Here is a 25,369-nt window from a genome sequence, read left to right as displayed (position 1 = left end):
AAGGGCAGAGGTCCCTGCAGGCCAATTAAATGAGTTCTCTCATTTACAGGGAAGAAAAGGAGTTGCGCTTAAAGATATTAGGCTGGGTGGTCAGCTGGGCTGGCACCCGGAATTCCCCAGGAGTTCTTGAGCTCACTGGTCTGTCAGAAAGTTGCTCAAGCCCTTTATCAGGAATGCAAATTCCTTCCTAGAATGGATGGGTAATCACATCAGACCCAAAGTTCTGTCCCGGCTCAAGTCTGAGCCCTCATTCTGGGCAGATGTATATTAGGAAATGCAACTTAATTTTAATATTAATCTAATATGTATCCATAACTGTTAATGTCCATAGGAAACCATTCAGTGCTTTCAAAGTTGTGTTTTTAATAAAGGAAAACATGTGTCCAAGTATAATTTTCAGAAAGTTAGAAACATGACTCTTACACATCGAGAAGAATGGACATGTGTCAAAGCTCTCATTTAACTCATTAATTAACTCAGGAACCAGTAAGATGGTAAAGCTGGTTCAAAAGATAACTTGAGGAACAGATGTGAGTGTGTCCATCAGTCAAATGAATGTTGAAATGAATCTGCTAATAGATACAAAACAGGCTAATGTCCTACAGGGCAATAAAACTGTCATGTTTAGGGTGATTTTTTATTAAATAGCAAAGTCAAACAGTGATACATTCACTAGATGAATAATCCTCGAGTGTGCTTGTCAGTACCCTGGTATATTGTAGAAAGATACACGTATACAAAGAATGTATACATAAATTCTTCGCCTTGCTTTATTTCCAAGTTTGTGATAATTTTTCTTTCTAACGTGCAATAAGATGACCAGCCTCATATTCTGCTGGAGGGAGTGTACATTGCTGTAAGCTTTCTGGAAAGCTACTTGGCAACGTATATTAAGAATTTAAAATTTTTCATACACTTGACTCAGTATTTTCACTTCTAAGGCTTTATTCTAAAGAAAGAATCAGAGTTCCAATCACAGGTTTGTGTACAATGCTCATTCAGGACGTGTTTTGAGCACCCTGTACGCAGATGGTCAACACAGTTTTTTTATTACAAAATGTTGGGAACAATTCAAATGCCCAATAACAGAGGATGATAAACTGTGGTGTCCTCTTAAATATAATCCAGCATATAATACAAGTGATATTTCTGAAGGTATCTTTGTAGTCTTGATGCTCTGTAGTGAGAGAGTCAAGATGGAAAACCGTTTGTTTATTATTGTCTCAATTATACACGCACACACCTATACAGAGAGGGGGAAAAAATGAAAATAGGCAAGATGTTAACAATAAGTATCTTCATGATATAGGATTATGAATTCTTCCTTTATGTTGTCTTTTCCAAATTTTCTACACTTAAACTTTTGAAAATTTTTTTATAACCAGCAAAAAAATTATAAGGAGTTTGCAGTGCATTCCAGAAATAGTGACTCAAATTGCCTGTTATTTTAGATTATTCGTGCTTGCTCTGCCATCCTCCTCCACCTTTCACTGTGGGGTGATGCTGCCCCAGGCTTAACATTTTCAGCCGAGTAAGTGGAGAGCGGCAGCCGAAGGGGCCCTGGCACTGGGAGCTGAGGGCCGCCCTGTTTGTTTGGGTTTCCTCAGGTTGCTGCCACTGTCACAGGGAGCCTCGGGCTGTCACAGGCAAGGGCCCCCAGTGTCTCCAGCTGTGGGAGAAGGCCTGTAGGGCGGTCAGGGCTCTGACGGGAGTCTCCTAACTCCCAGTGGGAGAAAGGCAAGTTAGAGCAAGTCCTGGTTCCTATGCTGAAATCAATGCACTTGACTTTCACCCACCAGCCCACTGGGGCCCGTTAGAATCACGTGGGGACCTGTTGCCGGGACCCCACCCACAGTTGATTGAAGCAGACTTTTTAGGGATGGGCCCAAGCATCACGGCTAAACAAAGATTGTGTTTTCAGAAGTCCCCTGTCTGATTTAGAAGCACAATGAAGGTTGAAAACCACCCACCGGACTAGCGGTAGCACATCTGCTGAGCCTGATACTCAGGCCTGTTACAGTCACCGCTCCATCTCCCATGGCACCACCACCAACCCCAAACCCCTCCAAACTCCTGCTCCCTTCAGCCAGACTCACTTGTAACCTTCTTCCCTGACCAGCCCTCAGTACTTTGCTGGTCCCTAGAAGACTTTGTCTTTCTTCCCTCAGAGTTAGGCCAAGTGAGACGGCTCCCCCAAGGCTCAGATCCCTGCCGAGCCCAGCTACCACGTCTGGACCTCTGTGGTTCCTGGTTCAGAGCAGCTGCAGGACGGCTGTCAGAGGAATGAAGGGGTGCTTCCCGTTATCTGCTAACGGACTATTCTCTGATGTTTTGACTTGCAGGGTGTACAGATTATAGTGTTTCCAGAAGATGGCATCCACGGATTCAACTTTACAAGAACATCCATTTACCCGTTTTTGGACTTCATGCCTTCTCCCCACTTGGTCAGGTGGAACCCATGCCTGGAGCCCCACCGATTCAATGACACGGAAGTATGTAAGGGGACCGGCCTTCCTCCTCAGGAGGTGGGAGGCTCACGGAGATGAACCAAGCCAGGGGCCAAGAGCCAGGACATGTTGAATGAGATTGACAGGAGCCCTTAGGGGTCTGAGAACCAAACCCGAGCTCCATGTGCCACAGTCATTCACTTAAAGAATGTCTGCTATTATGAGGCATTTACTCATCTGTGGATCGTTCTATTTGTTAATCACACAAGAAATGCATGAATATATGCTTCTACAACAAATCAAAGTTAAAAAAATGAAAGCCCACCTTCACCACACCCTATCCCTCATCCACCTCCCTTTCTAGACAAACTGCCATCAGTGCATCCACCTATATTCTTTTCTATGCATCTCATAGATACTGACATCTTTATTTTTTAATTGTATTATTTTTACTGAAGTACAGTTGATTTACAACGTTGTGTTAATTTCTGCTGTACAGCAAAGTGATTCAGTTATATATATTCACTATTTTTTATATTCTTTTCCATTATGGTTTATCACAGGATATTGAATATGGTTCCCTGTGCTATACAGTAGGACCTTGTTTATCTATTTTATCTATAGTAGTTGGCATCTGCTAATCCCAAACTCCCAATTCATCCCTCCCCAGCCCCCCTTGGCAACCAGAAGTCTGTTCTTTATATCTGTGAGTCTCTTTCTGTTTCATAGATAGGTTCATTTGTGTATATTTTAGATTCCACATATAAATGATATCAAAGGTATTTGTCTTTCTCTTTCTGACTTACATCACTTAGTATGATAATCTCTAAGTCCATCCATGTTGCTGCAAATGGCATTATTTCATTCTTTTTATGGTTGAGTAGTATTCCATTGTGTGTATATATATATGTATATGTGTATATATCTATACACACATACCACATTTTCTTTATCCATTCATCTGTCGATGGACATTTAGATTGTTTCCATGTCTTGGCTACTGTGAGTAGTCTGCTGTGAACACAGGGATGCATGTTTCTTTTTGAATTATAGTTTTGTCTGGGTATATTCCCAGGAATGGGGTTGCTAGATCATGTGGTAGTTCTGTTTTTAGTTTTTTGAGGAACCTCCACACTGTTTTCCACAGTGGCTGCACCAATTTACATTCCCACCAACACTGCAGGAGGGTTCTCTTTTCTCCACACCCTCTCCAGCATTTGTTATTTGTAGACTTTTTAATGATGGCCATTCTGACCGGTGTGAGGTGCTACCTCATTGTAGTCTTGATTTGCATTTCTCTAATAACTAGCAATGTTGAGCATCTTTTGATGTGCCTGTTGGCCATCTGTATGTCTTCTTTGGAGAAATGTCTGTTTAGGTCTTCTGCCCATTTTTCAATTGGGTTGTTTTCTTGTTGTTGTGTGAGCTGTTTGTATATGTTGGAAATTGAGCCCTTGTCAGTTGCATCATTTGCAAATATTTTATCCTAGTCTGTAGGTTGTCTTCTCGTTTTGTTTATGGTTTCCTTTGCTTTAGAAAAGCTTATAAAGTTTGAATAGGTCCCATTTGTTTATTTTTGCTTTTATTTCTGTTGCCTTGGGAGATTGACCTAAGAAAACAGTGGTACAATTTCTATCAGAGAATGTTTTGCCTATGTTCTCTTCTAGGAGTTTTATGGTGTCATGTCTTACATTTAAGTCTTTAAGCCATTTTGAGTTTATTTTTGTGTATGGTGTGAGGATGTGTTCTAACTTCATTGATTTACATGTGGCTGTCCAGCTTTCCTAACACCACTTGCTGAAGAGACTGTCTTTTCTCCATTGTATATTCTTGCCTCCTTTGTTGAAGATTAACTCACTGTAGATGTGTGGGTTTATTGCTGGGCTCTCTGTTCTGTCCCATTGATCCATATGTTTGTTTCTGTGCCAAGACCACACTGTTTTGATTACTGTGGCTTTGTAGTATTGTCTGAAGTCTGGGAGGGTTATGCCTCCAGCTTTGTTCTTTTTCCTCAGGATTGCTTTGGCAATTCTGGGTCTTTTATGGTTCTATATAAATTTTAGGATTATTTGTTCTAGTTCTGTGAAAAAATGTCATGGGTAATTTGATAGAGATTGCATTAAATCTGTAGATTGCTTTGGGCGGTATGGCCATTTTAACAATATTAGTTCTTCCAATCCAAGAGCATGGGATATCTTTCCATTTCTTTATTTTTTTTAATTATTTTTTAAAAATTTATTTATTTATTTTTGGCTGTGTTTGGTCTTCGTTGCCGCACATGGGCTTTCTCTAGTTGTGGCGAGCGGGGGCTACTCTTCGTTGTGGTGTGCGGGCTTCTCATTGCAGTGGCTTCTCTCGTTGCAGAGCAAGGGCTCTAGGCACGCAGGCTTCAGTAGTTGCAGCTCGCAGGCTCATTAGTTGTGGCTTGCAGGCTCTAGAGTGCAGGCTCAGTAGTTGTGGCTCACGGGCTTAGTTGCTCCACAGCGTGTGGGATCTTCCCGGACCAGGGCTCGAACCCGTGTCCCCTGCATTGGCAGGCTGATTCATAACCACTGTGCCACCTGGGAAGTCCCTCCATTTCTTTAAATCATCTTCAGTTTCCTTTATTAATGTTTTATAGTTCTCAGCATATAAGTCTTTCACCTCCTTGGTCAGGTTTATTCCTAAGTATTTTTTTTTTTTTGATGTGCTTTTAAAAGGGATTTTTTTTTTACATTCCTTTTCTGATCATTTATTTTTAGTGTAGAGAAATGCAACTGATTTCTGTATGTTAATCTTGTATCCTGCTACCTGGCTGAATTCATTTATCAGTTCTAGTAGTTTTTGTGTGGAGTCTTTAGTGTTACTATAGACTATATATATATATATATAGTATCATGTCATCTGCGCATAATGACAGTTTTACCTCTTACCTTCCAATTCAGATACGTTTTATTTCTTTTTCCTGTCTGATTGCTGTGGCTAGGACTTTCAATACTATGTTGAATACAGGTGGTGAGAGTGGGCATCCTTGTCTTGTTCCAGATTTTAGCAGGAAGGCTTTCAGCTTTTCACCTTTGAGTATTATATTGGCTGTGGGTTGGTCATAAAAAGCTTTTACTATGTTGAGATATGTTCCCTCTATACCCACTTCGGTGAGAGATTTTTTCATGAATGGGTGTTGAATTTTATCAAATGCTTTTTCTGCATCTATTGAGATGATCATGTGTTTTTTGTCTTTTGTTGATGTGATGTATCACATTGATTTGCGTATATTGAACCATCCTTGTGACCCTGGGATGAAGCCAACTTGGTTGTGGAGCATGATCTTTTTTATGTGTTGTTGGATTCAGTTTGCTAATATTTTGTTGAGAATTTTTGCATCTATATTCCTCAAAGATAATGGCCTGTAATTTTCTTACTTGGTAGTGGCTTCGTCTGGTTTTGGTATCAGGGTGATGGTGGCTTCATAGAATGTCTTTGTGAGCGGCCCCTCCTCTTCAGCCTTTTGGAGGAGTTTGAGAAGGATCAGTATAAGTTATTCTTTGTATGTTTGGCAGAATTCCCCAGTGAAGCCATCTGGTCCTGGACTTTTGTTTGTAGGAAGTTTTCTTTTCTTTTTTTTTATTACAGATTCTATTTCACTTGTAGTGATCAGTCTGTTCAAATTATCTATTTCTTCTTGATTCAGTTTTGGTGGGCTGTATGATTCTAGAAACTTGTCCATTTCTTCTAAGTTGTCCAATTTGTTGGTGTATAATTGTTCATAGTATTCTCTTATGGTTTTCTGTATTTCAGCAGTATTGGTTGTTATTTCTCCTTTTTCATTTCGTATTTTGTTTATTTGGGTCCCCTCTCTTTTCTTCTTGGTGAGCCTGAGCAGAGGTTTGTTGATTTTGTTTACCCTTTCAAAGAACCAGCTCTTGGTTTTATTGATTTTTTTCTATTGTTTTTTAATCTCCATTTTATTCATTTCCTCTCTGATCTTAATTATTTCCTTCCTTCTGCTGACTTTAGGTTTTGTTTGCCCTTCTTTTTCTAATTCTTTTAGGTGGTAGGTTAGGTTGTTTGTTTGAGATTTTTCTTGTTTTTTGAGGAAGGCCTGTATCACTATGAACTTCCCTCTAAGAACTGCTTTTGCTGCATCCCATAGATTTTGTATGGTTGTGTTTTCATTGTCATTTGCCTCAAGGTATTTTTTAATTTCTTCTTTGATTTCATTGTTGACCCATTGGTTTTTTAGCAGCATGTTGTTTAGTCTCCATGTAATTGTTTTTTTCTCATTTCTTTTTCTGTGGTTGATTTCTAGTTTCATGCCATTGTGGTCAGAAAAGATGCTTGAAATAATTTCTATCCTCTTAAATTAGTTGAGGCTTATTTTGTGCCCTAGTATGTGGTCAATCCTAGAGAGTGTTCCATGTGCACTTGAAAAGAATGCATTTTTTAAAATTTAATGTCCTGAAAATATCAATTAAGTCCAACTGTTCGATTGTATCATTTAGGATCTCTGTTGCCATATTGATTTTCTGTCTAGAAGATCTGTCCATTGATGTGAGTGGGGTGTTAAAGTCTCCTATTATTGTGCTCCTGTCAGTTTCTCCCTTTATGTCTGTATTTGTTTTATGTATTTGGCTGCTCCTGTATTGGGTGCATATATGTTGATGAGTGTAATATCTTCTTCTTGTATTCATCCTTTTGTCATTATATAGAGTCCTTCTTTATCTTTCTTTATGGCCTTTGTTTTAAAATCTGTTTTGTCTGATATGAGTATTGTGACCCTTGTTTTCCTGTCATTTCTGTCTGCATGAAATATTTTTCCACCTCCTCACTTTCAATCTATGTGTGTCCTTTGCCCTAAAGTGAGTCTCTTGTAAGCAGCATATTGTAGGCTCTTGTTTTTTAACCCAGTCTTCCACTCTGTGTCTTTTGATTGGAGCATTTAGTCCACTGACATTTAAGGTAATTATTGATAGATATGTATTTATTGCCACTTTAGAACTTGTTTTCTCCTTGATTTTTTAATTTCTTCTTTGTTCCTTTTTCTTTTTCCTTTTGCGGTTTGATGATTTTCTTTTGTATTATGCTTACGTTCTCTTCTTTTTGGTTTTTGTGAATATATTGTATGTTTTTGATTTGTGGCTACCCTGTATTTCAAGTATGTTAACCCCTTCCTATATCTAATTGCTTTAGACTGGTAGTCATATAGACTGAAACACGTTCTAGAAAAATGATCTACGTTTTCATACTCTCCTCTTTCACATTTTATGATTTTAATTATTTTATGATTTTACACCTTCATATTCATCTGTTTGCTGTTCATTGTGGTTATCATTGCTTTCACAGAATTTTTTTTTTTTAATCTGTGTACTGGCTTATTTAAGTGATTTATTTTACAATTGTGATTTTCCTCTTTCCTATAGATTCCTTCTTCTTTTCTATTTAGAGAAGACCTTTCAATATTTCCCTTAGGATAGCTTTACTACTGCTGTATTCTTTTAGCTTTTGCTTGTCTGGGAAAGTCTTTCTCTCTCCTTCTATTCTAAATGATAATCTTGCTAGGTAGAGTATCCTAGGTTGCAGTTTGCCACTCCCTTCTGGCCTGCAGCTTTTCTGTAGAGAAATCAGCTGGTAGCCTTATGGGGGTTCCCTTGTAATTAACTCTGTTTTTCTCTTGCTACCTTTAGAATCCTCTATCTTTAACTTTTGCCATTTTAATTATAGTATGTCTTGGTGTAGGTCTGTTTTGGTTCACCTTGTTTGGGACCCTCTGTGCTTCCTGTACCTGGATATCTGTTTCTTTCTTTAGGTTTGGGAAGTTTTCAGCTGTAATTTCTTCAAATACATTTTCGATCCCCTTTTCTCTTTCTTTTCCTCTGGAATCCCTATTATGTGTAGATTGGCATGTTTTATATTATCCCATAGGTCTTTTATATTGCTTTCATCTTTTTTTATCTGGCTTTCTGTCTACTGTTCTGATTGAGTGATTTCCTTTATTCTATCTTCTGGATCATTTATTTGTTCTTCTGCATTATTCAATCTGCTGTTCATTGCCTTTAGCTCAGCTTTTGTCTGGGCAAATGAGTTTTCTAATTTTTCTTAGCTCCTCTTTATAGTTTCTAGTTCCTTTTTACAGTAATCTGCATTTCTATCAATAGTCCTTCTTAATTCCTTTAGTATTTTCATGATCTCCATTTTGAACTTGGTGTCTGTTAAAGAGATCTGTTTCATTGTTTGTTCTTTCAGGGGAATTTTCTTGATCTTTTCATTGGGAATGGCTCCTCTGCTTCTTTATTTTACTTATGTTTCTCTTACTCTGTGAGTTTGGGAGAAACAATTATCTACTGTGGTCCTGGAAGGCTATTTTTATGTGGCAGCGTCCCTGTGTAGCCTGTGTGGGTTTAATATTTTTTGGTATGAGGGCTGTTTTCACTATGAGTGCCTGCGACCTCTTTCCTCAGTGTGTGCTGGCCGTTATGCCCTTGATAGGAGGTGTGGTGGTGTTGTGGTGACCAGAGCCTGCACTGGGTATTGAGCAGGGTCTGCTCCCTAGTTGCTGGAGTAGAAGCCCCTAGGACCCATTTCTGAGCTGGGGTGCGAAGTAGGCAGGATTGGAGCGCTCCCACTGGGAGAGGACCCACTGAATAGTCCTCTGCCAGAGCTGTTCACCCGTGAGGATGCTCTGTGGTGTCACCTGTGTGCTCACAAAGTACACACTGTTGTTGGCACTGCCTTCAGCCCCATCTCCGCCTTGGGAATGCTGTCAGTCAGCCCTGATGTCCCTCAGGCATTGTTTTCACAAGGCTACCAGTGCAAATCCATTGAAGTCAGGTACCAAGACTGCAGTAGTCACACACCTGGACCTGCTGTGGGAGCTATGGAAGCAGCCCAGACCCTGGCCCAGCCTCTATGTACATGCACCCACAAAGCCCACAGATGCTAAGGCCAGTCCTGTCCCAGCCACGGGAGTACATTGTCCACTTGGGTGTCCCTCAGGCACTGAGTTTACAAAGCAGGCGCCAGTAGGGTAAATCTGCACAGCCGCAGGGAGAGGGCTCAGATTTCAGCCCCGCCTCTGCATGTGGGCAACCCACTAGCACGCTCCCAGAGCTCGTAGAGGAGCGCATGGAGAAAGAGGCTGCTGTGGTGGGCCCCACCGCTCACTTTGCTGACATGCGTGTTGACAATGGGGTTTCAATGGTGGCACACACCTGCCATGAGCATGCCAAAAGTGAGGCTACTATGGCAGGCTCGCCCCTCCCTTCCACGCTCCTTGACAAAGGCTCTTCGCTTCTATGGAGGGCCCGGGCTTTCTCCATGTATACCACTGGTTGCAGCCCATACCACACTCCAGCCCCTTCAGGCTGTCTCTGCAGCCAACCGCAGTGCTCTCCCCAGGTCTGTCCTCTGAAGCCCGAGTTCCAGCACCCAGCCCCAGCACGTACCAGTGGATGCGCGTCTCAGGCTGAGGAGCGCAGGGCAGTGGCCTGGCTGATCCTCCTCTCCAGTGAAGGGGCTTCCCAGAGTGTGGGAACCTTTCCTCTTTCACAACTACCTCCCAGGGGCACAAGTCCTGTCCCAATTCCTTTTTCTTCTTTCGCCCTACCCGGTTGTGTGGAGATAACTTCTTGCGATTTTGGGTGTTGGAGATATTCTGCCAGCGTTCAGTAGGTATTTTGTGAGAATTGTTCCAGATGTAGATGTATTTTTGTTGTATTTGTGGGAGGAGGTAAGCTCCATGCCCTTCTACTCCACCATATTGATTGGAGCCCCCCAAGATAAGCACTTTTAAAATTACTTTTTAAAGAGCACCAAGTTTTCCCTTTAAAAGATTTTGATTGCACTTTGCATCCCCAGTAATAGTGCATGAGTGCCTGTTTGCCCATCCTTTGGTCAATGCAAGATAGAATAGTCTTTTTAATTTTTGCCAATCTTACAGAGGTGAAAAATGATACCTCATTATCATTTTAATTTTTATCTCCTTACTACTACTGAGACTGAGCATCTTGTCAATGTTTGTTGGCCATTTGTATTTGTTCATCTACAAACATCTGTTCACATCCTTTGCACGCTTTCAGTAGTGGTTACTTTTTTCTTATTGATTTATGATAGCTATGTATATATTATCGATACAATACAGGTACTATTTTAAAATTGTAAGAAAAAGGCAGGGTTTAAAAATTTCCTTTATTTACACTTTTTGTTTTCCCTCTAGGTCCTCCAGCGCCTGAGTTGTATGGCTGTCAAGGGAGAGATGTTCCTGGTGGCCAATCTTGGGACAAAGCAGCCTTGTCATAGCAGTGACCCTGGGTGCCCAAATGATGGCAGATACCAGTATAACACGAACGTGGTGTTCAGCAGTAATGGAACCCTGGTTGACAGCTACCGCAAACAAAACCTCTACTTTGAAGCAGCGTTCAATACGCCCCTGGAAGTGGATCGCATCACCTTTGATACCCCCTTTGCTGGCAAGTTTGGCATCTTCACTTGCTTTGACATATTGTTCTTCGACCCTGCTGTCAGGCTCCTCATAGACTCAGAGGTGAAGCATGTCGTGTATCCGACTGCCTGGATGAACCAGCTCCCACTCTTGGCAGCCATTCAGATTCAGAGGGGTTTCGCCATCACCTTTGGCGTCAACTTTCTGGCTGCGAACATCCACCATCCATCTCTGGGGATGACGGGAAGTGGCATACACGCCCCTCTGAAGTCCTTTTGGCACCATGACATGGAAAGCCCCGAAGGTCACCTTATAATTGCCCAGGTAGCCAAAAATCCACAGGGTCTCATTGGTACAGGGAATGCCACAGGGAAAATGGACCCATCCCATAGTAAGTTTTTTAAAATCTTGGCAGGGGAGCCATACTCTGAGAAGGATGCTCAGGACGTCCACTGCGATGGAGCCCCCAAATGGAACACGAATGCCCCTCCCACGTTTAACTCTGAGATGATGTATGACAATTTCACCCTGGTTCCCGTGTGGGGCAAGGAAGGCTACCTCCGAGTCTGTGCAAATGGCCTTTGCTGTCATTTGCTTTACCAGAGGCCCACTCTGTCCAAGGAGCTGTATGCCCTGGGGGTCTTTGACGGCCTTCACACTGTGCACGGCACTTACTACGTTCAAGTCTGTGCCCTGGTCAAGTGTGGCGGTCTTGGCTTTGAAACCTGTGGGCAGGAGGTCACAGAGGCTGCGGGGATATTTGAGTTTCACCTGTGGGGGAACTTCAGTACCTCCTATATCTTTCCAATGCTTCTGACCTCAGGGATGACCCTGGAAACCCCTGACCAGCTGGGCTGGGAGAATGATCACTATTTCCTGAGGAAGAGCGGACTGTCCTCCGGCCTGGTGACGGCAGCTCTCTACGGGCGGTTGTATGAGAAGGACTAGGGGATGTGGGGTGGGCTCCCCCTGCACTGGCACAGGCCAAAGCTCACAGCACCGGGACCACTTCTTCGCCCCAGAGCCCATCCTGGGAGCCGTGGGAAGAGGTAGGGAGACAGCTTTCGCCAGTGTCTTTTCCTCTTAAGCGCAAATTTGTGAGACATTTTCTGGTATTTTCTACTCACATTTCGATTTTTCAAGCCACGTCTTCCTCCAGCAGATCTTCCATTACACAATTGTTTTAAGAGCACAAACAAAAATAAATGTCAGTTTATATTTTACATGTCCACAAAACAGCAGGTTTCGTGTGTGTTCTTGCTGTTGTTGATCAAGTGACACCCAGGATATACAGGTATTTCAGAAGCCTCAAACATTTTCTAGGGTAAGAAACAAACTCTCAGAGCAAAAGCCGTGTTAGAAATGGCTGCCATGGGGACTTTTCCATTCTGCTCGGCCAGAACTCATCCCCCCGCACTGATCGTGCCAGAGCCGCCAGCAGCATCAGCAATGTGGATCCTGAGGCAGCTTTTAAAAATAGAAGGGAAGCTTTTCTCACATCTGCCTTTCTGTCAGTGATCGGAATGTGTCAGGCAGGACTCAGAATAACTGGAAAGAAAGAGTGCAGTGCCCCGGAGAGAGAGGCTGGAAAAAAGTGCTGAGGAGAGGGCAGCGATGGGAACAGATGAGTCATAGGTTTCCTGTGCACAGCGTGTCTCATCCAGGGATTCCAGACACCTTAATAAATCACGCTAGCTCTGGGCAAGAGCCTTCCGGCTGCCCAACTGTGCGGGGTGGAACGATGCTGGGAATTCATTCCCAGTCCGCTGGCAGGGCCTTCTCTTTGCAGACGGGTTGCAGGAACGGTGTGGGGTTTGGCCCCGCTTAGTCTTTATTCAGTCACTCAACAGGTGTCTTTGGAAAGCCCACCAGGGACAGAGCGAGGACCTCCCAAAATATGAACTGCACGTGCAAAGTCATATTCAGTGTGTGGAGACATTCTTTAGGCCACTGGTCTGTATTATTTGTATCCAACATTTCAAAGTCACTTTGACTCTATGCCTAGTAACTGTTTCAGATCATTTTTAAGGTGGAAAATCGGTAGCTTTTAAAGAAAATGGATAGTTAGCTTTCTGTGATTTGCCTCTTCAATGTGTGGCTATTTAGTTTCATCTCCTTTATAAATTAGGTTTTTAGAAACAGTATGTGCGTATATCTACACATAATTACATGAAGTAAAAAATGAAATTCTTTCCCCATTCCCCCCACAGTGTGGCTTTCCAGACCCTTTCCTGGCTTTTAGGCAGAAAAATAAAGAGCATAGATCCTAGGGTCAGACTGACCAGCTTTACTTTCTTGGCCTCCCTGTTTACTCCTCTTCACTACGTAGACCTCGACTATTTATCTGAACCTTGCTGTGCCCCAGTTTTCTCATTTGTGGGATGTGTATTGAATCATCCATGTGGGAAAGAAGCAAAGACCCGCTGACTCACTGCCCGCTTGCAAAGGCCTAGCATGAGTCAAGCCGGCCTTCAGGGAATTTGCAGGAACAGCTCAGGATTCCTGAGGAAACCCAGGAGGTCCCCCCGGAACGGGACGGGGGCCTCTCCCACCAGATGCTGGCGCAGACCCGGGAGGGGCGAGCTGGAGGGGGCACACGGCTCCGGATGTGGCCGCCCCTGCTCCAGGGAAACAGAAATCATCTCAGAAATGCATATTGTTGCTTCCTGCCAAGATGATTCAAATCATCCAGAGAGAGACAGAGGCCAGGCCTAAATACAGACTTGGTGGAGCTACTTCACCCAGCAAACATTTTTGAACCACCTGCTGGATGCACATTTTGCTCTTCTGAGCAGAGTACTGAGAACTTTCCCCGAGTTACTATCTACTGACAATTTAGAACTAACTGCTCATGAAGTAGAAATGAGGGGGACAAGAAATTATGATTTTTATGATAAAAAGTAGTTGCCAGATGGCAGAACAAAGTGCAGGGCAGGGGGGAAATGAGTAAAATAAATCATTTTCAGGAAAAAAAAAGGCATGTGTGACTCACGGTTGTGATACGCTTCTGTCAGCTGTGATCCTGAAACTTAGGAAGCAGATGGCGATCTTGACCATAACACAGGGGCAGACACCCAGTGTATTTCTGGTGGAATGAGGCCTGGGGGAAGCGGCTGTCCGTGTGGTTTCTCATGGGGGTGCAGCTGCGCCTCTCTGTGGTCTTCTGCGCAGAGGGAGTGAGAGACAACGATGGGCTTAAAAAGTCCTGTTCTTAGAGAAGGTAAAGCCACGGCCTGCCGGCAGCCTGTCCGCCCCAGTGCCCACCATGGCCTCTCGAGAGGAGGGCCTGCCCTCAACCCTGCTGAGGGAAACCCACCTGGGCCAGTGCTGACCCACAGGCGGCCAGCTCAGTGCCCTCACCCCCAAAAGAAACCCTGTACCCACGAGCAGTCACGTCCATTCTCCCTCCCCCCATCCCATGGCAACTACTAATACACTTCCTATCTCTACGGATTTGCCCATTCTGAACATTTTATATAAATGGAATCATACAATATGTGGCCTTTCGTTCCTGCCTTCTTCCACTTAGTGTAATGTTTTCAAGGTTTATCCTTGTGTATTATGTATAAGTTCTCCCTTCTTATGGTTGAATAGTATTTCATTGTATAGATATACCACATTTGTTTATCCATTAAGTTAGTGGACATTGCGTTGTTTCCACTTTTTGGCTATTAGGAATAATGCTGCCGTGAATATTCATGTACAAGTTTATATGTGAATATACGTTTTCAATTCCTTGGGTATATATCTAGGAGTGTAATTGCTGGGTCATACAAGTCAATGTTTAATTATTTGAGGAACTGTCAGACAGACAGACTGTTTTCCAAAGGGGCTGCATCATTTTTCATCCCTAGTAGCAATGTATAAGAATTCAAATTTCTCCACATCCTTGCTAATGCTTGTTATTGTCTGTTTGTTAAAATCATAGCCATCTCAGTGGTTGTGGTTTCTCATCGTGGTTGTGATTTCATTGCCCTAGTTGCTAATAACGCTGAACATCTTTCCAAGTGCTTACTGGCCACCCATATATCTTCTTTGAAGAAATTATTAAAATCTTATGCCCATTTAAAAAATTGGATTGTCTTTTTATTATTTAGTTGTAAGAGTTCTTTGCCTATTTTGGATATTAGACCCTTATCAGATAAGTGATCTGCAAATATTTTCTCCATTTGTTGGTTGTCTTTTCACTTCTTCATACCGTTTTTTGGTACACAAAAGTTTTAAATTTTGTGATGAAATTTTTAATTTTAAGATGAAGTCGAATTTATCTTTTTTCTTTGGTTGCTTGTGCTTTAGGTGTCATACCTAATTAAAGGTCATAGGCTTACAGCTATGTTTTCCTCTAAGAGTTTTATTGTTTGAGCTCTTACACTTAGATCTACGATCCACTGAAGTTAATTTTTCTATGTGTTGTGAGATAGGGGTGCAAATTCATTCTTTTGCAAGTGAGCATCTAGCTGTCCCAGTGCCATTTGTTGAAAGACATTATTCTTTCCCCATTGTATTGTCTTGGTGCCCTTATTGAAATCTATTGACCATAAATATACACGTTTATTTCTAGACTCAATTCTATTCCATTGATCTGTATGTCTGTCCTAAAGCAAGTACCACACTTTTCCTTATTACAGTAGCATTGTAGTAAGTTTTTAAATTGGGAAGCGTTGAGTCCTCTTTGTTCTTTATCAAAATTGTTTTGGCTATTTTGGGTCCTTTGCAGTTCCATATGAACTTTTTAGGGTCACCTGGTCAATTTCTGTCAAAAATATCAGTGGAATTTTGATAGGTATTGCATTAAATCTGGAGATTAATTTGGGGAATGCCATTTTAATAATATTAAATCTTCCAGTTCATGAACACAGGATGTCTTTCCATTTATTTAGTTTTGTCATTTTTAGTGTACAAATTTTTATACTCCTTTTATTTTTATTCCCAAGTATTTTTTGGATGCTATTATAAATGGAATTGTTTTCTTAATTTCATTTTTGGATTGTTAATTCCAAGTGTATAAAAATAGAGTTGGTTTTTTATATTGATCTTGTGTCCGGCAAACTTGCTGAACTTATCAGCACTAATAATGTACTGGTGGAGTTTTTAGGATTTTCTATATACCAGATCATGTCATCTACAAATAGATTAACTTCTTCTTTTTATATGAATGCCCTTTTTTTCCCCCCTTCCTAATTGTTCTGGCTAGAACCTCTAGTACAGTGTTGAGTAGATGTGGTGGAGTAGACATCCTTGCCTCATTTCTGATCTCAGGGGAAAAGCTTTCAGTCATTCATCATTAAGTATGATGTTTGCTGTGGGCTTTTCATAGATGAAGAAGTTTCCTTCTACTCCTAGTGTTTAGTGTTTTTATCATGAAAGGGTTTCAAATTCTTTTTCTCCATTAATAGTGATAATCAAGTGTTTACCCCCTTTATTATACAGTGTATTACATTGACTTATTTTTATATGTTGAAAATATCTTGCATTCCTGGGATAAATCCTACTTGGTCATGGTATATAATACTTTTTAAGCATTGATAGATTTGGGTTGATAGTATTTTTTTGATGACTTTTGCATCTGTATTCATAAGGGATATTCATGGTGTATAAGACTTTCTAGATGGTGATAGATTTGGTTCAATATTATTTTGTTGATAATTTTTGCATCTACATTCATAAAGGATATTGGGTCTGTAGTGTTCTTTTCTTGAGATGCCTTTGTCTGGTTTTGGTATGAGGTTAATACTTCACAGAGCGAGTTGGGAAGTGTTTCCCCCCTCTTCAGTTTTTTAAGAGTTTGTGAAAGACTGGTGTTAATTCTTCAAATGTTTTGTAGAATCCACCAGTGAAGTCACCTGGTCCTGAGCTTTTCTTTCTGGGGAGTTTTTTTAATTAAAATTCAATGTCTTTACGTGTTATAGGCCTACTCATATTTTCTATTTCTTCTTGAAACAGTTTTGATAGTTTATCTTTCTAGGAATTTGTTTATTTCATCTGGGTTAGCAGATCTGTTGGTATGTAATTATTCATAGTACTCTCATAAATTTTTTATTTCTGTGAGGTTAGTAGAATTCCCCCCTCTTCATTCCTGATTTTCAATCGTCTTCTTTTCTTGGTCATTCTAGCTACAAGTTTGTCAATTTTGTTGATTTTTGTAAAGGAACTTTGTTTTGTTGATTTTTCTCTATTTTTTTTTGAATCCCTACTTCATTTATTTCTGCTCTAATTTCTATTGTTTTCTTCTGCCTGCTTTGGATTTTAGTCTGCACTTCTTTTGTCTAGTTTCTTAAACTGGAAGATTATAGACTTGAGACCTTTCTTCCTTTTTACTGTGTTTACAGCTTAATTTCCTTCTAAACACTGCTTTCACTGCAGTGAAATGGAATGTTATATTTTTGCTTTCATTAATCTCAAGATAGTTTCTCATTTATTTAGTAGTACAGCCATTACAGCTCTCTTTTGGATGCTGTTGCCATGGTATTTCTCTTCATCCTCTGACTTTCAACTTATTTGTGTCTTTGAAGCTAAAGCACATGTTTTATAGATAGTATATAATTGGATGTTTTATATTCATTCTGTTACTCTCTGCCTTATAATTAAAGTTTAATCTATTTACATTCAATGTATTACCAATAATGTAGATTTTACACCTGCCATTTTGCAATTTGTTTTGTATCTGTTCTTTTTTGTTTCTCTAGGCCTCCATCACTGCCTTCTTTTGTGTTAGATATTTTCTAGTGTACCATTTTAATTCTCTTGTCATTTCTTTTATAATTTATAGTTATCTTCTTAGTGTTTGTCCTGGGTATTCCAACTAACATGTTAACTTATAACAATTTAGTTCATATTAATGAAGCTAAATTTCAATACAGATACAGCTTGAAGATACTGCAGGTTCAGTTCCAGACCACTGCAGTAAAGCAAATATCACAAAGTGAGTTACACAAATTTTTTTTGGTTTCCCAGTGAATATAGAAGTTATGTTTACAATATACTGTAGTCTACTAGGTGTGCAATAGCATTATCTCTAAAAAACTGTACATGCCCTAATTAAAAAACACTTTATTGCTGAAAAATGCTAACCATCATCTGAGCTTTCAGTGAGTTGTAATCTTTTTGTTGGTGGAGGGTCTCGCCTCAGTGTTGATGGCTGCTGACTGATCAGGGTGGTGGTGCTGAAGGCCGCGGTGACTGGCAGTTTCTTAAAATAAGACAACAATGCAGTCTGCCCCATCAATTTGACTCTTCATTCATGAACGATTTCTCTGTAGCATGCAGTGCTGTTTGATAGCATTTTACCCACAGAAGACCTTTCAAAATTGGAGTCAATCCTCTCAAAGCCTGCCACTGCTTTATCAATTAAGTTTATGTAATATTCTAAACCTTTGAATAGGTTTCAACGGTCATTTCAACGGTCTTCACAGCATGTTCACCAGGAGTAGATTCCATCTCAAGAAACCACTTTCTTTGTTCATCCATAAGCAGCAACTCCTCATCTGTTAAACTTTTATCATGAGATTGTAGCAATTCACATCTTCAGGCTCCACGTCTAATTCTAGTTCTCTTGCTGTTTCCACCACATCTACAGTTGTTTCCTCTACCCTCACAGTCATCCGTGATGGTTGGAATCAACTTCTTCCAAACTCCTGTTTATGTTGATATTTTGACCTCCTCCCATGAATCACAAATGTTTGTCATGGCATCTAGAATGGTGAATCCTTTCCAGAAGGTTTTCAGTTGACTTTGCCCAGATCCATCAGAGGGATCACTCTCTATGGCAGCTATAGCCTTAGAAATGTATTTCTTAAATAATAAGGCTTGAAAGTCAAAATTACTCCTTCATCCATAGACCGCAGAATGGATGTTGTGTTGGCAAGTATGGAAACAACATGCATCTCGTTGTGCATCTCCCTCAGAGCTCTTGGGTGACCAGGTGCATTCTCAATGAGCAGTCATCTTGAAAGGAATCTTATTTTCTGAGCAACAGGTCTCAATAGTGGGCTTAAAATATTCAGTAAGCCATGTTATCAACAGATGTGCTGCCATCCAGGCTTTGTTGTTATGGAGGACAGGCAGAGTAGAGAGCATAATTCTTAAGGGTCCCAGGATCTTCAGAATCCGAGTATTGGCTTCAATGTTAGCTGCATTGTTAACTGCAATGTTAGCCCCTAACAACAGAGTCAGCCTGTCCTTTGAAGCTTTGAAGCCAGGCATTGATTTCTCCTCTCTAGCTATGAAAGTCCTAGATGGCATCTTCTTCCCACAGAAGGCAGTCCATGTACATTGAAAATTTGTTGTTTAGTGTTGCTACCTTGATTAATGATCTCAGCTGGATCTTCTGGATAACTTGCTGTAGCTTCTACATCAGCACTCACTGCTTCACCTTGCACTCTGATGTCACAGATATGGCTTCTTGCCTTAAACCTCATGAACCAACCTCTGCTAAGCTTCACACTTTTCTTCTGCAGTTTCCTCCCCTCTCTCAGCCTTCACAGAATTGAAGAGAGTTAAGGTCTTGCTCTGGATTAGGCTTTGGTTTAAGGGAATGTGGTGGCTGGTTTGATCTTCTATCCAGACTACTAAAACTTTCTCCGTATCAGCAATAAGGCTGTTTTGCTTTCTTATCATTCATGTGTTCCCTGGAGTAGCACTTTCAATTTCCTTCACGAACTTTTCCTTTGCATTCATTCACAATGTGGCTGACTGTTTGGTGCACTGGGCCCAGCTGTTGGCCTATCTGGGCTTTTGACATGCTTTCCTCACTAAGCTTAACCATTTCTAGCTTTTGATTTAAAGTGAGAGACATGAGACTCTTCACTTAAAGGACTTAGAGGCCATTATAGGGTTATTAATAGGCCTAGTTTCAGTATTGTTGTGTCTCAGGGAAGAGGGAGGTCTGAGGAGAGGGAGAGAGAGCAGTCAGAACACACACATTTACTAAATTCGCCATCTTATATGGGTGTGGTTCGTGACACCCCCAAATAATCACAATAGGAACATCACAGATCACGGATCACACATCACCGTAACAAATATAATAAGAATAAAATTCCAAATATTGCAACAATTACCAAAACGTGACAGATATGAAGTGAGCATACGTTGCTGGAAAAGTTCAGCGTTGCCACAAACCTTTAATTTGTAAAAAATGCATTATCTGTGAAGTGCAATAAAGTGAAGCCCAATAAATGCTTTCTGCTTTCAAGAGCCTTGTTTTGTCTTTTGATAGTTTGATTATAATGTGTGTAGGCTGGATCTCTTTGAGTTTATATTCTACTTGGAGTTCTTTGAGCTTTTTGAGTTTGTAGATTAACGTTTTTGAAATTGTTTAAGTTTTCAGCCATTATTTCTTCAAATATTCTTTCTGCCTCCTTTTCGTTCTCTTCTCCTTCTGGGACTTCCCTTGTGTGTATGTTGCTATGTTTGTTGGGATCTCACAGGTCTCTGAGGCTATGATCACTTTTCATTTTTCCCCCTGTTCCTCAAGACTAGGAACTGACCTATCTTCAATTTCACTGATTCTTCTGCCTACTCAAATCTAACATTGAGGCCCTCTATTCCAGTTACTATAATTTTCAAATTCAGAATTTCCATTTGCTTTTAAAAATATTATCTCTATATATTTATCGATATTCTCTATTTGGTGAAGCATTTAAAAAAAAACTTTCTCTTAATTCTTTAGACATGGTTTCTGTTAGCCCCTTGAAGATGTTAAAAATAAATGATTTATGGGCTTCCCTGGTGGTGCAGTGGTTAACAAGCCACCTGCCAATGCAGGGCACACGGGTTCGATCCTTGGTCCAGGAAGATCCCACATGCTGTGGAGCAACTAAGCCCATGTGCCACAACTATTGAGCCTGCGCTGTAGATCCCGTGAGCCACAACTACTGAAGCCTGCACGCCTAGAGCCCATGCTCCGCAACAAGAGAAGCCACCGCAATGAAAAGCCCTCGCACCAAAATGAAGAGTAGCCCCTGCTCGCCACAACTAGAGAAAGCCCGCACGCAGCAACGAAGACCCAATGCGGCCAAAAATAAAGTGAATAAAATAAAATAAATTAAATAAATAAACTTAAAAAAATAAAATAAATGATTTACATTCTTTGTGTAGTAAACCCAATGTCTCAGCTTCTTCAAGGATAGTTTCTATTGATTGTTTTTCCTGTGTATGGGCCATACATTGTTTCTCTGCATATCTCAATCTTTTGTTGAAAACTGGACTTTTAAAATAATATAACATGGCAATTCTGGAAATCAGATTCCTCTCCCTCCCCAGGGTTTGTTGTTATTGCTGCTTGTTTTAGCGGTTCAGTGACTTTTCTGAACATGTTCTGTAAAGTCTGTATCTTTTGCCATGTGTGGCCAATGAAGTCTCTACTCATTTAGCTTAGCTGTCACTAACGACTGGACAGAGATTTCCTTAAACATCTGGGACCAAAAGAATTCCCTGGTCTTTGCCAAGGGGCTGTGTACGTAAGGGCACATCTTTAGAACACAGCCTGGCAGTTGAAAATTGGCTTTCACTTCCTGTTTGTGCAGAGCCTCAAAATTAGGCACAGGCAAGAATTTCGGGTAGCCTCGGGTCTTCCACAAGCATGCACACAACTCCACGTATCTGTGGCATTCTAGAATTCCTAGAACCATGTCTCATGGATATCTATTCCCCTAGCTTTTCCTTTTAAGCTTTTTGGTTGTCTGTTGCTTGCCTCAGCTCTTATCCACCTCCTAAGGCAAGTGCAACATTAAAACTCTTGCCTGGTGCTGGGAAAACTGGAGAGCTACATGTAAAAGAATGAAATTAGAACATTCTCTAAAACCATACACAAAAATAAACTCAAAATAGATTAAATACCTAAATGTAAGACTGGATACTATAAAACTCCTAGAGGAAAACATAGGCAGAGCACTCTTTGACATAAATCACAGCAATATCTTTTTGGATCTGTCACCTAGAGTAATGGAAATAAAAACAAAAATAAACAAATGGGACCTAATTAAACTTAAAAACTTTTGCACAGCAAAGGAAACCATAAACAAAATGAAAAGACAATCTATGGACTGGGAGAAAATATTTGCAAACAATGTGACCAACAAGGGATTAATCTCCAAAATATACAAACAGCTCATATAGCTCAATATCAAAAAAACAAACAACCCAATCAAATAATGCACAGATCTAAACAGACATTTCTCTAAAGAAGACATACAGATGGCCAACAGGCACATGAAAAGATATTCAACATCACTAATTATTAGAGAAATGCAAATCAAAACTCACACACAGTTAGAGTGGCCATCATTAAAAGTCTACAAACAATAAATGCTGGAGAGGGTGTGGAGGAAAAGGAACCCTCCTGCAGTGTTGGTGGGAATGTAAATTGGTGCAGCCACTATGGAGAACAGTATGGAGGTTCCTTAAAAATCTAAAAATAGAGCTACCACATGATCCTGCAGTCCCACTCCTGGGCATATATCCGGAGAAAACCATAATTTGAAAAGATACATACACCCCAGTGCTCATAGCAGCACTATTCACAATAGCCAAGACATGGAAGCAATGTAAATGTCCGTCGACAGATGAATGAATAAAAAGATATGGTGTATACACACACACACACACACACACAATGGAATATTACTCAGCCATAAAAAAGAATGAAATAATGCCATTTGCAGCAACGGATGGACCTAGAGATAATCACAGTAAGTGAAGTAAACCAGACAGAGAAAGACAAATATCATGATATCACTTATATGTGGAATCTAAAATATAACACAAATGAACTTATCTACAAAACAGAAATAGACCCACAGACACAGAAAACAAACTTATGGTTACCAAAGGGGAAAGGGGAGGGGAAGGATAAATTAGGAGTTTGGGATTAACATATACGCACTACTATATATAAAATAGATAACCAACGAGGACCTACTATATAGCACAGGGAACTATACTCAGTATTTTGTAATAACCTATAAGGGAAAAGAATCTGAAATATATATATATATAACTGATCGCCTTGCCGTATACCTGAAACTAACATGACACTGTAAATCAACTACATTTCAATTTAAAAAAAAAACCCCAAAACTCTTTCCTGTAATTGTTTTCAACAAATACCTCTCCAGGGAGAATAACTTTCACACTGGGTCAACTTTGAGTTAGCTCAACTACAGACAGTGTGGTAAGTGGGATCTTCCAGGGAACCATCAGACAGGCAAAATAATGACAATTCTTGGGAATGAGGCTTTGAAAGAGCTCTACTTTTGTTTTGCTTCTTTTGGTGGCTGCTTGTCTGCACCAAGAATGTGGGCTTAGCTGTTAAGGCTCCTGCAGAGCTGGAATGAGGAATGCACCTTGAGCAAATTGAAACACCACAAAGGTCAATGATCTTATCAAGACTCAGTGGTCCTTGCTCTGCCATTTTCACTGACATCACTTGGAAAAAGCTTTCGGACCATTTGCAATGTCTTAGGTCCTAATGCTACTAGTCACCTAACTGCAGGCAACCAATGGACTTTCTTCCCATGCCCCTACACACTTATGGCCACCTAGATGTGAGGAGAGACAAAGCTCTTCTCAAGAAGCCCCTTTACCTTGAATTCTTTTCACTCACATTCTCTTTGACTTTGCCATTTCTTACCATGAGTATCAGAACCACAAGAAACTTTCCTCTCATGTATACTGGGTCCTACCACCTTTGTGGCAGGCATGATAAGAGTTCAAACCAGGTTACACAAGAAATAAGACGTTAAGTGAAAAATTTACTGTCAACACAAAAAATGCGTTTTGATTGTTTCTACTAGGTCTGAGGCAATATAACAGTAACTGCTGTTACTTTGGGTACCAGAAATGAACCAACTTCCCATTTTTGGGGGGTGGCTAACATTACCGAAAAGCCTGTTTTAGAGCTTAGTGGTAACCTAACCCCAAGCATTGTGCCATGTTCATTTCTAACTGAAGGTTTAAGCAAGTTACGTGTCACGCACGGACTAGGGATGGCAGAGCTAGCAGACATCTGAGAAACACTTTCAATCAACCCAGATCCCCTCTATTTAAATGGCAATTGATGCCTGGGTTAACCTATGACATGCTTTGGATTAGTTTAACCTCAGGTTTGCTTTTGGGGATTAGCTCACCATCTTTCTCTATCCTTTTCCTGCTTTTATTAGTTTGTTGCTTCAACATTCTTCCACTTTCTCAGCAAAACCTTATGGTGTCTCACATCAGAAATTGTTTGTGTAGGGACTTCCCTGGTGGTGCAGTGATTAAGACTCTGCGCTCCCAGTGCAGGGGGCCGGGGTTCGATCCCTGGTCAGGGAACTAGATCCCATGTGCATGCCACAATTAAGAGTTTGCATGCCACAACCAAGAAGCCCGCCTGCCACAACTAAGGAGCCCATATGCCACAACTAAGGAGCCCACCTGCTGCAACTAAGACCCAGTGCAACCAAAATAAATATATATATATATATATTTTTTTTTTTTTTAAAAAGAGGTTATCCCATTAAAAAAAAAAATTGTTTGTGTAATCCCCTAGTGCATAAACGGGCAAGGCATTTTTTAAATCAAGGATCTCCCCCAAATACCAAATCTCACAAATCTTTCTCTGCAGAATAATCACCATTGACATCCTTCTCGTCTTTCTCCCCGACTAAAATGTAAGCTTCCTGAGGGCAGAGACTTCATTCCTGGTGTAGCTCCAGGATTTAAGACAGTGCCTGCTGCAGAGTGTGTACTCAAAAAATGTTTGCTGAAGGGCTTAAAAGCGAAAATGCAATTTTTCTTTAAGTTTAGAGACGGGCGAAGAGGAAGAAATATTTTAAGACCAAATCACTGGCTTTTCAAATCAAGCCTGCATTTCAGTCCTAATCAAGAAAGAAGACAGATAAGAATCATAGGAAGGCAAGAGGAGTAAACCACCCTCAAGAAAATGAGAAATAACACAGAAAGAGGAAGGCAGAGAAATGGAGACTCACATGAGTGCTGGAGACTGTGAGGTGCGGAAACGACCTAGACAGTGGAGAGTGTTCTACACCCGTGTACTTTTACTGTCTTCCGTTAGATTAGGCTCTGACTTGGAAGGGATGGTCACAGTCAGACATGAGAGAGGGGACTGGTGCTACATTGAAATCAAACACCTACCCAATCAGTTTGACACTGCCAGGGAAGAGCTTTCCAATTCCAAATTCATTTTTGCTACCCAGTTTTACATCTGAATCCCCTACACCAGAAGGAACCACAACAAGGGAAGGAGCAGGCAGAGAGCAAAGACTGCTAAGCATGCCCGGGGATAAACTGAGAACAGTGACACGCTAGCCTGGCTCATCATTTCAGGGCTAAATGAACTGTGAACTGAACTCCAATTATCCTTCCCCAACGAGCACGGCCAACTGCCCGATCTCACTGAGGTTGGGCTTGGCCAGCGGAGTATTAGCAGCAGTGATGCATGCAGAGGCATGAACTGTGTGGGTCAGGCTTGCCTTCTTGTGCTTCGTTCACAGAGAACACAGATGGA

General features: G+C 40.9%; 1 protein-coding gene and 2 long non-coding RNA genes across 7 annotated transcripts in view; 2 read left to right on the top strand and 1 right to left on the bottom strand.

Annotated features, from left to right (window-relative positions):
• The window catches only part of BTD (biotinidase), a 67,788-nt gene extending 52,852 nt beyond the window's left edge, over positions 1 to 14,936 (top strand). For all 4 annotated transcript variants that reach the window (XM_082459323.1, XM_082459322.1, XM_082459325.1 and 1 more), the window contains exons 3-4: positions 2,343 to 2,492; positions 10,639 to 14,936. In XM_082459323.1, coding sequence (XP_082315449.1) covers positions 2,343 to 2,492; positions 10,639 to 11,811 — 1,323 coding nt within the window. In that variant the 3' untranslated portion in view covers positions 11,812 to 14,936. The remainder of the gene's footprint in view (positions 1 to 2,342; positions 2,493 to 10,638) is intronic.
• Positions 1 to 25,369, top strand: part of LOC309659527 — a 381,336-nt gene that overhangs the window by 179,983 nt on the left and 175,984 nt on the right. The gene's annotated exons all lie outside the window — the stretch shown is intronic.
• LOC309659511 lies at positions 928 to 25,308 on the bottom strand. Of its 2 annotated transcripts, none has more exons than XR_014262847.1 (3): positions 24,831 to 25,308; positions 13,856 to 14,026; positions 928 to 1,243 (listed from the first exon to the last, which is right to left on the bottom strand). It is a non-coding gene; the product is annotated as an uncharacterized lncRNA (long non-coding RNA). The 2 variants fall into 2 exon arrangements; XR_014262848.1 differs by lacking the exon at positions 24,831 to 25,308 and adding an exon at positions 21,703 to 24,807.

The sequence above is a fragment of the Balaenoptera physalus genome (genome assembly GCF_965194825.1).
Source record: "Balaenoptera physalus genome assembly, chromosome: 4".
Lineage (NCBI taxonomy): Eukaryota > Metazoa > Chordata > Mammalia > Artiodactyla > Balaenopteridae > Balaenoptera > Balaenoptera physalus.
Note: the sequence above shows the minus strand (reverse complement) of the source record. Positions and strands in the feature narration are given on the sequence as shown.